The sequence below is a fragment of the Pleurodeles waltl genome, chromosome 6 (genome assembly GCF_031143425.1).
Source record: "Pleurodeles waltl isolate 20211129_DDA chromosome 6, aPleWal1.hap1.20221129, whole genome shotgun sequence".
Classification (NCBI taxonomy): domain Eukaryota; kingdom Metazoa; phylum Chordata; class Amphibia; order Caudata; family Salamandridae; genus Pleurodeles; species Pleurodeles waltl.
This window is the reverse complement of record NC_090445.1, coordinates 615,886,626-615,900,393: the sequence shown is the minus strand read 5'-3', so window position 1 is coordinate 615,900,393 and position 13,768 is coordinate 615,886,626. Positions and strand designations below refer to the sequence as shown.

General features: G+C 41.9%; 1 protein-coding gene across 4 annotated transcripts in view; it reads left to right on the top strand.

The window, feature by feature from the left end:
• Positions 1-13,768, top strand: part of PPP1R12B (protein phosphatase 1 regulatory subunit 12B) — a 786,992-nt gene that overhangs the window by 733,355 nt on the left and 39,869 nt on the right. For all 4 annotated transcript variants that reach the window (XM_069238924.1, XM_069238923.1, XM_069238925.1 and 1 more), the window contains one exon: positions 8,964-9,014. In XM_069238924.1, the coding sequence (XP_069095025.1) occupies positions 8,964-9,014 (51 nt within the window). The remainder of the gene's footprint in view (positions 1-8,963; positions 9,015-13,768) is intronic.

The following is a 13,768-nucleotide window of genomic DNA, read 5'->3' as shown; positions in this document are numbered from 1 at the left end:
GGTCCTGCCATGGTTCCAGTTGAGTGCATCTCTGTCAGAGTGATAAACGTTCACCTCCAGGCATCTGAATGTATTGAATTGCCATGCGAGGTGGGCAGGCATCGGCTCCTCCACGTCAGCCTGTTCCATCCTTTTCAATGGGAAAATACAGGACTTCCCCCAATTGACTTGAAGACTCGTCATATCTCCCAAAAGGTCAAAAAGGCATCTCCTGTCTAGGGTTTCACCAGTACACCAGGACATCATCCGCGTATAGTGAGACTACTTGCCAAGTGGGGCCCACTTTCACTCCCCAGTCAGGGCCGATCACTCACAGCAGGGTGGCTAAAAGCTCGGTAGCCAGTGCAAAAACTACAGGCGAGAGGGAACATCCCTGTTGGGTTCCCCTTCAAATCTCAAAATGGCAAGATATTTGATGTCCCGTTCGCACTCTGGCATGCGGAGCTGTGTAAAGGAGCCTGACCCACCCCAATAACTCAGACCCCATACCAAAGGCCTCCAGGACCAGCAGCAAATATGACTACCCAAGGGTGTCAAAAGCCTTTTCAAAGTCCAGTAAGACCACTGTTGGTAAATCAGCAGTCCTCCGCCATCTCTCCCATGATGTGGCATAGCCTACATGTGTTTTAGGATGTAGCTGTGCAAGGAATTAATCTGCACTGATCCGGGTGGGCCAGCGTCTCAAGCAAGCGATTAGCCAGCACTTAGCTCAGGATTTTGTAGTCAATGTTCAACATTGACAAGGGACGGTAGGAGCTTACTTCCAGAGGGTCCCTGCTAGATTTGGGCAACACCACTATAAGGGCCTAACCCAGGGAGTTGGGTAGCCATCCCTGTTGTGGTGTCTCTTGATACATCGCTAAGAGTTTTGGTGCAAGGGTCGACTGGAACATAGCATTAATACTGCTCAGGGATCCCCTCTATTCCTAGAACTTTAATGCAGGTCATCTGTCATATTGCCATCTGGAGTTTCTCAATCTGTATAGGTTGCTCAAATTCCTGTACCTTTAAGGGTTCAATCCGTTGAAGAGCAGCTTCAGCAATATTGGTCCGCAGGCAGTCCGGGGAAGGATCAGGGAGTGGTGGGTGGAGGGGGTGTTGGTGGAGGTGGGGGCAGGGGAGTATAATGTCTCATAATATTGGGCAAAAACCTTGCATGTGTCTGCCTGGATGTTCACTATTTCCACAGTTGGAGCACGAAGTGCACCAATGACAGTCCTGGGTATCACAGATGCAGAAGCCACACCAGCCAGCAGCCCAGCTCGTCCGCATGCTGTCTGGCCAGAGTCACCCTCCAATCAATATTATTCCCTGTATTGACCCCTCAGATCCCGCAATTGTGCACGAGCCTTGACTGCAGTCACAGCCTCTAGTTCAGTGGCATCGCCATCACGCTGCAAAGGAGAGACGCCCATTCCCCCAGGACGTCTTAATGCATTGTCCCCTCATAACCACCTTCATGGCATCCCATCCAATGCCCTGCAGATCTCTCATTTTCCTCAAAGTGATGGAGCAAGTGAGCCCCAGTGGTGTCCTTGAAAACCACATTGAGGAGAGACTCTGTCTGCAAGTGCCAAGTCAGTATCTGTGCCCTATCCTTTCCCCAGGGAAAGGTAATCCTAAGGGGGCTGGGGTCCTGAAATCGTCCAGCCCAGATATTCTGAACTTTGTACCCGTGGCCGGAACTCAGCATTACGAAGAGAGAATCTAGTCTGGTGTGTATCTGGTGCCCCAGAGCATGAGAGTGTAAAATGGCTACACAACAAGAGAATTCAGTGTCTTCTGGGTGGCGAGTTGGATTGTGGATGTCCAGTGTCTAAATTGCTTAGTTCCTGAAGGTCCTGCCTCCCCGGGTAAGGGGGCACTGCACTGTCTGGGGTAGTGAGGTGAACACAGTTAAAATCTCCTTCCCACAAAATAGGAGCCTGGGAGGTTTGTGAAAATGGATAGTTTGCGCAGGAATTCGCCTTGGAGCATATGGATCCAGAACTCTGTTGTTACCCTTTCTCAGTTCCCTTATAGAGTTTTTTTTTTCCCCCCAATACTTTTTTCATTGTGCTGTAAAGTCTCCCCACAAAACTAACAGGCTGTAAATCGTGCAAGCTTATCTCAAGCAAATTTCAGTCATGGACCCGTGCGACATTGGTGTCTTGCGCCTCGGGTCAGTGACAATCGAAGTTGTCGGGTCGTTCCGATACCTCATCATCTGGTAAGTCCAAGACAAAGTCAAAAGGCAAGTCTAAAAAGATACAAAAAAAGTCCAAGCGAGACTCTTTCCGCCCCCAACGTTTTTGCTCCTGGTAGTGGTCTCATAGGCAGCATTCAAAATAGCTGATTCCAGCTTAGGCACTTGATGCAGATCTGGTACTCAAGTCGATGTGCTCTGAGTTTCTCTGGCCATTGTCAACTGCTGCATATTGCAGCTATCAAAAAAGATACGTTTAAACTCTTTAAAATGGCAACGGGTCCCTCTGGCGTGCCTGTTGGGACCTTCTGTCAGATTTCCTGTGGTGGGTCATACCGTGAAGTTGACTGGCTTTTCTAGACTACAGATTCCCACCTCCGGCACATAGACATAGCTCAACCTCCTTGCCAGTGGCTCCACGTTTTGTTCCAGAACTGGTGCTGGTATTGCCTTGACTCAGATTGCAGATTCTGAAACAGTTTTGGCTGCCCCATGATACACTATACTATCACAAGGTATAACTACGTATTGGGAATGTCCCTCCTCCTCCAGTTCCTCTGTCTCCAAGGCAGTACTTCAGGATAATGTAAGCACTTTCACTTTGATTCTGATGTTCTTCAAAGCCTCAAGCATGTTCCCCACAATAAAGATGCCACCTCTGGTCTCCATTTTCCCCAGATCAGCTTCCAAGCTCAGAGATGACAAATCCATCACCACTATAAGCTCTCAATAGGGTAAGAAAAACTGAGTGACACATATCAGATTGGCATTCAACATCCATAACTCAAGGTCATTAGCCACTTTATTCCATATGTAGATGTTGTCCGAAAGACACCCCAGTGCTTGGCCCATTAAAAGCAAAGGCTTCATTGAAGGGGCAACACATTCTAAGGGGTGTGAGGTACAAGCAGGAAGCATGAAGCCAGGATTCCAAACAGCATCAGAATCGCCCAGGCTTGAACACGTCTCATCTGAAACACTGGGATCACAGCCAGGATGTTCCTGAACCATTGTAGGGATGTAAAGGACAACAAAGTCACTGTATACCAATGACCCCTATAGCGAGAGAAATCTGCACAGGCCAAAAATGTTATTTTGATGATGGAGGACAGCAACAACACCAGCACCTCTAGGTGGTAGGAGAGTAACTGAATGGATCCTGCCTTCATTAGACAGTTGGGGTACATGAATACCTGTGTCCCTGACCTAGGAAGATGGGACTCAACTACCAACATGACTCTTATAAGCATCCAGGGGCTGAAAGACAGGACAGTAATCGAAAATGCCCTGCCCCCATTGTATAGTGGAGATATTTCCTATGGTACTGCTGGATTGTCATATGGAAATACATGTCTTGGAAATCCAAGGACACCATCCATTCCTCAGAATCAAAGGTAAACATGCCCCTGGGCCAGTGTTAAAATCATGAAAATTTTCTTGAGGAAGGTGTTCGGAAGCCCAAGGCCTAAATTGGTCTCGGACCCTTGTCGTGCCTGGGGACCAAGAATTAACAGCAGTAGCATTCAATCCCCTTTCACCGCCACAATTGCTCCATTTGCTAGGCTCATCAGCACTTCTCAAGAGAGGATATTGATCTGATGATGTTCGGGCATGAACTTGAAGAATGTGGGAGGAGTAACCAAGAAGCAGAACAATCTGAATGACTAATTGGCCCTAAGAAACTGAACATGCTGGGAAGGCAGTGTCCTGACTTCCCTCCCATCTTGAGGTGGTACTTGCAAATGCGTTTGTCGCTGGTGAGGCAAGTTGAAGAGGAGGTGGACTGCTGCATCAGCTGGTGGTCTTACCACTGTCCAAGGGGCCATGAAAAGGCTGAACTTGTGAGTTCTGTTTCTGAGAATAGACAATCACCTTTAAGTATTCCAATTGTACTGGCGGGTCTGACAAGCAGGGGGAAGTAGCCCAAGAGAACAAGCCATAGCTTTGTTATTGTTAAGGCATTCTTTTTTCTTTTTTAAAGGATTGACTTTCGTGCCAAAACAGCCTGGACCCATAAAAAGGCATGTCCGTTAGTGATGCTTGAATGGCCCTGGAAAACCTGGTGACATGCATCCAAACATGCTGTTTTCTAACAACACTTGTACCCATAGCCCAGACCACACAGTCTGTAGTGTCTGGGCCAGTGGCATGTCCTGACCATCCTCTACTGTCTGAATGAATTCCAGAAATCTTAAGGTAGAGTGGGCATAATCTCACTTGTCACTTCCCTAGAGAGCATGAGCGTAGTGGCCCAAAAGACACATGACATTCAATGATCTAACTTTGCTGTTTGGAGATGTACTGGGAAAATAATTCAGATTAATTTTGCTCATAGATGCCTGAAGTAGAATGCTGCGTAAGGAAGCTTGTATCTGGTGCAAGTCTGAGTCTGCATGCAATATAAAGAATTCACTGGGTGTCGGACAAGGTTTAGACCAAGCTGCTTCAAGTTCATTGTTGTACCTTGACTTTTGTTCATCTGTTTGCTCTGCAAGTATGACTAGTTATGAGAGCTGAATTCGAATCCTCTGCTTGTCCTGGCCCATCATCTCAGCTCAGACAAGCTCCATGTCTGGAGCTTCCTGATCTCCAAGGCCCCTTCGTTCAGGTTATGCATTGGCCATGTCGCCTCTCTCATGATGTACCTACTCTGTCTATCAGGCTCTACCCCTGTGTCCTAGTCTGTGCTTAATGCTCCAAGATCCACAGACAGACAGCGCCCACCCACAGGGTGGGGGAGGGTGTTTCTCTGTGGGAATTTCTGCAGCTGAGCTCTCATCTGCTCCTTACCACATCTTCTGTGCAGGAGCAGCTCCCGGACACAGTGAGGTATGTAGAGGAACTTGAATGCATCAGTTGAATTTTAGATGGTAGAGTTCAGCATCCCAGATGTATCCAAGCAGCTTCCTATCTTGTCTTATTTCTACTTTACATTTTGAGCATTTTCTCTTTCATTTGTTTGGGCTATTTTGATTTGATGCAAACAAAAAGATTGTTTGGCCACAAGTTAGAGCTACCATAGACCTGGAATGCAGTGAATGAACAGAGCAGAGAAAAGGAATAGGCGTCTCACCAAGCCTCCCTTGTGTGTAGTTCACAAGAATTGGCCAGTGGGTATGATGCATGCATCATAAATAAATGGCAGAAGTCTTCCTATGAGTTTGCCCAAAACTGTGTTTACTCAGATAAGGAACCCCACGACTGCACGTTAGCAGTGTCCACTATGAACAAGTTCTAGAATCTACATATTTATACATCAGAACTTTTCTTATGCCATAGATACTTTCCTGTTGAACACCCATATAACACCATCTCACTTCCCACACAACAAAACTCCAAGAGACTTAACAAGCAATTAAAATGAAAGAAAATAAAACAAATTCATGTCAATATGTTATGTAATGTCTGACTCTCACAGGAGGAATTCTAACACTTCTACATCTCAACATGTTGTTAGAATCTCTGTCCATAGTATCTTCTACCTTACGGCTATATTTTCAGACAGTGCCCCATAATTATACCAATCTCCATTACTCAAATCATCACTCTTCAGCTTCTGACTTGGTAATTTGTTCAATAAGATATTTGCTTGTTCATTATTTAGTTTTACAATGTTTTTTTAATTCCACAATCCCTTACTTTCAAGTAGCACAGCACATCTAGAAACCCTCTCAAATTTTCTGTGTTTTGAGTATTTAGATTGACCGTGTATTACTTTTGTGGGGTTTTAACCAAATCCCCCTCTCCTGGTTTCACTTCCGTTTCTCTTTCACTTTATCAAAGTGTCTCTTACTAGCATTATGAATCTTTTTTAAAAAAAAATACAAATGCTTTGCAAATACAGCTCCCTACGACTTTGGTTTCCTACCCCTAAGCAAAACAAACAGAACAACACCAGTGGTACTGTGTGGTGCGATGTTGTAACTCCAAACCTTCTGCTGCAAATAACCTGCTACATCCAAAGTATGAACAGTGGCAGTTCGTATCCCTTCTTTCAACATTCAATTTGCTCTTTCTATGAGACCATTAGCGGCAAGACTATATAATGGTACTTTAAGATGCTTGATATCATGCTTCCTGAGAAATGTCACCTTTTCATCAGTAACAAAGTGCATTCCATTATCCGTTACCACTTTTTCGCTGGACCTTCAACCTGGAACAATCAATCCAAAAACTTGACTACAGAACTTCTATCATTCATTGTAACAAAAGCATAATAAAGCCATTTTGAATATTAGTCCATAGCAGCGATGAGATCTCCTCTCACCGCTCAAAATATTGAACAGACCAGGATCCATTTGGCCACTCAACAACACATAATGGAGACGGTTTAACCTTCCAGTGTTTGTCCGAACACAAACATTCAGAACATTTATCAGTGTATAATCTAACTTGATTATCTGTTCCTGGCCCTCAATAACTTTGCTTGATTTTCTTTACTGTTGCCAAAATTCCTAAATGTCCCTCATGAGCAAGAGAAATTATTTTAGAACGTACACCCACTAGTGGTAGAAATGTGTCTTCTCTTGTAGCTATTTTGTTCACCAAAGACAATTCTAATGCTACTTGAGCAAACAACTTCAATTCAGAACTCACACTTCTATCATCAGGCCAACCATATACAACATACCTCTTGACCATGCAAAGGCATTCATCACCATGCAAAGGCATTCGTCATTTTTCTCATTTCTCATCCACTCATCTTCTGTATTGTTAGTGTTCTATGGTGTCTGACACTGTCATCACACATTCTTCATCTTCACATATCTTACTGTACATTTAATCCTCCGCCAGTCGGGAAAGGCAATCAGCCCTGATATTCTTGCCACATGTTTTATATCAAAATGTAATTCCTGCAATCTAGACTAAAGCGTAATCAACCTAGAAGAAGCTGTGTTGGAACAACTGTCTCCTTACATTTATATCAAGGACTTGTGATCTGTATACAGATCAAACCTTGTTCCCCAGATAAATATTTTAAACTTTTCAGCTACCCAAGAACAAGCTAAAGCTTCTCTTTCAATTATACTGTATTTTCTTTCTGCCTCACTCAATGCCCTAGAGGCGAATGCAGTGGTGTGTTCTTTTCCATCTACGAATTGACTCAACACTGCTTCCAAACCTAATGAATTTGCTTCAACTGTAATAATTCCTTTCACACCCTGCGTAAACGGTTTAATTGTAGAAGTATTGATAATTAAACCCTTGTCAAATGCTTATTGTATATTATCAGACCACTCTTCAACACAGCTCTTAATGTCTGCACGATTAAAGCGTACACCTGTACAAACCTAGCATAATATTCACTTAATCCCAAGAATGCTCTGAGAGAATTCTTGTCACTTGGACCCAGAGCATCACTAATAGACTTCATCAGAGACATCTTAGGTTTTATGCTTTCATGTGAATCATTATGGCCTAGAGAATCGACTTGGCTGACTACAAAATTACACTTTTATTTATTGACTGCAATATCATATGTCTCCAATTTTCCCAACACCAAATCCAAATGCTTATAATGCTGATCAATATCTTCTGTATGTATAAGAATATCATCTTGAAAAGTTTGAATACTAGACTTATTACAAAACATTTCATCCATGAATCTTTGGAAGACCCTTGCTAAAGATGCCAATCCAAATGGCATCCGCTTGTACATATACGTCCCAAATGGGGGTTATAAATGTTGTCAAAGGTTATGATTTTGTAGTCAAAGGAATTTGATGGTATGCTGAAATTACATCTATAGATGAAAAATATTTGCTCTTGCCTAAATTGGTCAGCATATCATGAATTCTTGGATGGCAGTCCACTAAAATATTATGATTGAGTTTATTCAGATAAGGGACCCACGACCGCATGTTAGCACAGCAGTGTCCACTTTGAACAAGTTCTAGAATCTACATATTTATACATCACAACTTTACTTATGTCATAGATAAATTATGTATTGCAACTCCCCTATATGAGTGTAAACTACCACAGAACTGCTAGAGACTCAGCTGGGTAAATGTAGGTTTATGGGATCCTCATATTGCTCTTAGAACTCACAGATAACCACAGCAGTATATTTATTTTCTAATTTTTAAACACCAATTTAGGCCACACTATATGAAAGGCACTTGTGATGAATATTAGAAAAGCATTAGAAAAAGCAAAACATTTCAATGTAAAGAAATAGGAAATACCCAATACTTAATTAGAACCAACAGGAGTCTGACGTAAATGTACACCCTCTTATCCCCCAATATCTCACTTTTGTTTACACACACATTGTCAAACCACTCTTCAGAGTTCACGGATCATGTGCCTTGTTGACTAACAAAGTTTTCTCTGGAAATCCAGAAATTCCTTGTTGAGCAACTAAAACTCGGGGTTTTTACATCTGTTAACAGAAAAAACATATGAGGTATATTTTTTAGTTCTGAAACTGATTGCAAGATGCCGAAGAACGTGAAAATAGAATGTAAAATGTTGTACACATGCAGGCTTCGAAATAATAATGCTAAATGCCTTCAATGATAGAACATTAATACATTTAATTCCTATTCATTTTATGAGTAAACGCAAATCTAAGTCATCATGTAACAAAACACCTTGAATTCATGAGTAAATAACCATTGCGTGCTAACTCGTCATGGAGCAGGGATCACAGGTTATAAGTCATAAATGGTTGTACGTGGTGAAGATCAGGAAATTCTAGAGCAAGAGAAAAGGATTTATGAGCTGTTCAGCAGATTATTACTGAACTGTTCTTTTTTCTTTTTATCCTTAATAGGAGAAGAGAGCTCTGGAAAGGAAGATGTCTGAGATGGAGGAGGAAGTTAAGGTAGGTGTCTCGTTTTGTGTCTGACTCTTGGATTCACTGCAAACCCAATATTCATTAATCTTTAACTAAACAGTTCATACTAATGGCAGTGTGGAAGGACGCTTCATTGAATCATGACTGAAATTGAAATACATAGCCTGGTGTTGCTGCTTTAGGGCCTTTTACAACAAAGGACAGGTATAAAGTTCTCTTCTAGACTCAGAAGGAAAATACAAAACTCTAATTTCAGGAGAAGTTCGATTGTTTAGCAATGCCCCCTCATATTGACCTGAAACCATGCAACAGAGTAGATGTAGGTGTGGGATGAGAGCGATTTGAACTTGGAAATCTAATTTCATGGCATACCATGACCTTTCTATTGCCTGGGGCCATCCATCTTTGGTGTACAGTGCAGTTTTTAAATGGCAGTGTCAAATCCATAGACTCTGGCGGTGGTTGATCATGTAACTAATGCCAGTCACAACTTTAGAGATATGACTTCTCCAGCTGATACCTCGGGAAATCCAAACAGCAGGCATGAAAATTGTTCACTCACAAGAAATTTAGGGCCATATGTACGAAAGCTTTTTCCCATAGACACAGAATGGGTAAAATCCTTTGGTACATCTGGCCCTAAGTCTTGCATTGATTCATTCTCACATATGGGATTTAGTCTCTCATGATCCTTACCATACGTACACACCAAGAAATACTGTGTTTATTTCTCTTGCATTGTTGGATAAATATTAGCGACTGAATAATATTGTGCAACTCTCAGTACACCCACACAGTACCGGCTCATTTTACAACTAACATATTTAATTCTGTGGTAAGAAAACCACACACAGCTACTATGTTTGAACTGCATTTAGTGTATTATGATTGCTGTGGTGAAGGTGAAGACCTAATGCACCTCCAGAAAAAAAGCCTAGGACTGGAGTTTATGAACTGATCTCCAGATGCTCTCATTGACATATCTATTGGTTTTAAGAGGAGCTAAAAGGCCATCCAGTGTATTTGTCGTCTTATATGGTGATGTTAGATGTTTTATTTAGAGTGGAACAACTGGGACTGCTATTTGCATATCTGTTTATCACTCAGTATATAAAAAGCAGTATTATTTATTATCCGCAGTCTTCAGAAGTACATTGTTAGTCTAGGTCTAAAACAGTGTGCATCCTAGTTCTTTATTTTATTAGACCTTATATTCAAACTGGATCCAGGAGGTAGAAATCTCATGCTTACAATTGTTACAGGCAAATCAGTTGAACCTGTTCGCAGTCACTCAGTGTTGTAACTGTAGGGAACAGCCTTGTCTTTTTAGGTTAAAAGCTTTCATTGCTAGAACAAGTATACAATGACTGTGTTTTCCCTAATTCCTCTTGTTCATCTTAATGTGTTCAGCTATACAGTTGACATCCCTCTACCGCATCAACAGTAGTTAAACAGGGTTGATCCAACTTTTGGGCATGTTACATATGCAGTCTTAGTAGTTAAATCGAGATTCAAACATAATTTGTAAGAAGCGCCTATCTTTTGCATTGGATACTTAGTTTATACCTGCCCATGAAAGATGTTCATTGAGCTGAAGGAGATTCTATAGTCAGGATGATTGAGGGTGTGAGAAATGAACTATGAAAGTCTGTCTTTGTGAAAGCCATGCAGTTTAATTTTAGGGTTACGCTTTATTTATTTCAGTTCTGTAAAGTGTTTATTCATCCTACAGGAGTTCATGAGATTGAGTGGGCAGAACGCAGCTGACTAGCCATTTACAACTAAAATAGGTTGAATATTTTAGCAGCTAAAAAGTAACATGACTTTTGTTAATAGCTGTTTTCCCTTTGTCCACTATTGTATTTGTATCAGCTAAAGTATAACCAGATTCTAACTAAACCAGCTGCAGGAAATAATTCTGCGTGTGCAGAACATTTGTTGAATCTTCATTTACCGCACAAGACTGCTGTTAGAAGCTGTCCTTTCAAACCAGTCCCAGAGTCATGTCCTGCAAACTATTTTTCCACAATGTGCCCAAGGGTCACTTTTGGTAATATAGCTTCAGCAGCAAGGCAGTGCTCAAGGGCTGAGGTGTCTGCCTTATGTTCTGATTTGCACTACAGTACTGCCAAAACACATAAAATGTAATTGTCCAATCCAAGTTATGGATAGCACAACAAACAAAACTTTTAAAAAAAACAGTCTGCATTCAATCAGTGGATCACAAGTTGCTAATTTGCAACCTATGCTGCAGTGAAACTCCAGGATGCAGCTGCTCAAGTGTCCTTTAACCAAAGGAAAGGTTCTTGGAGGGTTTTGGGGAGAGGGAAGGCAAGAGTCCCCTCAAATCCTTGTCATTCCAATGTTTGAATTGTTAACTGTAAGCTACAAGCGATACAGTGAAATGTCAAAATGCTGCCAGTGAAGGGTGCACGAAGATGGTGCATCAGGTTCGTAATCAAATTAGTCATCAAAACCATTAGGCCAAGTTCTAAGCTGCAGCAATGCCTATGATATTGAGCCAATGGAAGGGACAAATCTGTAACCAAGCTGTCAAGTCAACCCAAATTAAGTTGCAGCCAGTGTGAATTACCTTCAATTTTCTAAGTGGAGCAGATTGATTGAGTTTGACGACGTGAGAGGAAACGTAATCTGTGAAGCTGAATTGAGTCAGGTGCTGGTGTCAAAGCTAGCAAAATAGTCTGGAAGCATTAGTCCTAAAAGTTCATTCACCTGGTTTGAAGATCTGAATTAGTGTTTCACTCCTTTTGCAGTAACCCAGCAAGCCAGCCCTAAAACAAGGGTGTAGTGGCAAAGTTTAAAAGATTGTGCTCAAGTTCTTTCAAACCTTTGCATCAGACTTCCGACATTGACCACTTTGTAAGCAGTTGCAGGATTTTTCCTCAACACTTTTGCTACTAGATTCACTTTGCCATTCACAGTTCTGTATGAGAACAGCTGATGCCAGGTGATCTTTATCCTTGAGGGTGAGGTTGATACCAGGTTGAATCCAAGTGACATGTCATTCGGTGAAAGTTTGAGTTTGAAGCCATTAATGTTCATGTGATTGAGCCAGGTTTGTACTGTTTCGTATTTGTTTTGTCAAACAGCAGGAATTCTGTCCTTGTTGGATTGGGCTTAAGGTAGGTGTTGGACATCCAGGTCTGACAGATGTGGAGGCAGTGGTTAAGGCATTGGATGTCTGAAGCAGAGAAGACTTTCAAGTACAGTTGTTTATCATTGGCATATTGGTGACCCTTGCTGATGTTACCTGTCAGTAAGTAGAGCACCAAATGGCTCCATGTAGATGTTGAAGATGACAGGAGACAGCATGAAACCCTTGGGAACTCCACAAGTGATGTTTTGGGACATAGAGATGCCCATGTAAACAGGTGTTTGCTCCAAATGTAGAAGCAGAAACAGTGAAGTACTTTGCTGGTGAATCCCATTCGAGTCTTTAGGGTGTGTATGAGGGTTTGACAGTGGACTGGGCCGAAGGCAGCAGAGAAGGTACAGTAATATCAGGAGAAAGGGAACATCTTCATCTGTGGTTAGCAGGGCCATGTGTGTAAGGTAGCTATCTCGGTGCTGCAGTGTGATTTGAGGCTAGACTGGTGGTTGTGCAGAAGATGGTTATCAAGTTGAACAGGCTGCTTTTTTCCATGATCTTGTCCATGAATTCTAGGTCAGTGATGGACCAGTAGTTGACAAGTTCATCAGGGTTTGGTAATTGTCTTTATTAAATACTGAGAGGACCTGGTCTATCTTGAGAGCCTGTAGTAAGATGCTTTGAGTGAAGTAGGCATTGATGTGGTAAGTTAGTATCACCAGAGAGAGCTTTGATGAAGGACAATAGTATAATATAATCTTCATAAAAAGTGGGTTTGGTGGAGTTAAGAATGTCAGAGAAATCTGTAAGAGATGGAGCTTTAATGGCTTACCATTGCAGGATTCTTCTGGAAGGGATGAGCATAAGACATTTGGTGATGTTGATGTGCTGTTGGATATTCTGTGTTTTTTCACTGAAGAGAGGAGGTTAATAGCATTACACTTTTCTGTTGAGTGAGGAATAGGTGGGTATTGCAACTGGTTGATAAAGTTTGTGCCTTGAAGAGAGTTCTGCTGCTGTTGGTGGCTTTGTTGATGGTGGTCGTATAGTACTCCACTGTAGCTGATCTTATGCACTCTCTGCGTGACTTCCGTATCATAAGGCTATCTGGAGTTCTTTCCATTTTCTTTCCTGTCTGTGGCCGGATCATTTGTCAGCAAGGTCTTTAGAGTAGAAGGGTGCTGAAGGGTTTGGTTTGCAATTACATGTTTTAAATGGGGGCTTGGATGTTGACGTAGTTTTACAAAAAAATGTTAAAGTTGTTGAGAAGGGTGTTGGTGTTGGATGTGAAGTAAATATGGGTAATGAGTTCAGGCATTAGGTTGTCTATTACACATACCGTTTGAATACTGCTGTCCTCTGAAATCAGTTGTGTACATTATTTGTTCCTAAATTTGTCTTTCATTTAATAAATATGAAATGAGATGTAATAGGTGTGGTTTTGATGATGGTTTGAAAAGTGTTGAAGGAATACTGCTGTCCCCCATCACTATCAATTGAGGAAGACCATGGTATGTGTATCTGTGTAGTGGTGGATGAGAAGGAAACAGCAATTGAAGAGTTTGAAATTAGGACTGACAAACCATAGCCCCACATTTTGGACTGCCTTTCTCCATCTACAGCATGGCTGCATTCTAAGCATTGTCCTTTTTTGTGTTGCTTACTATTATGG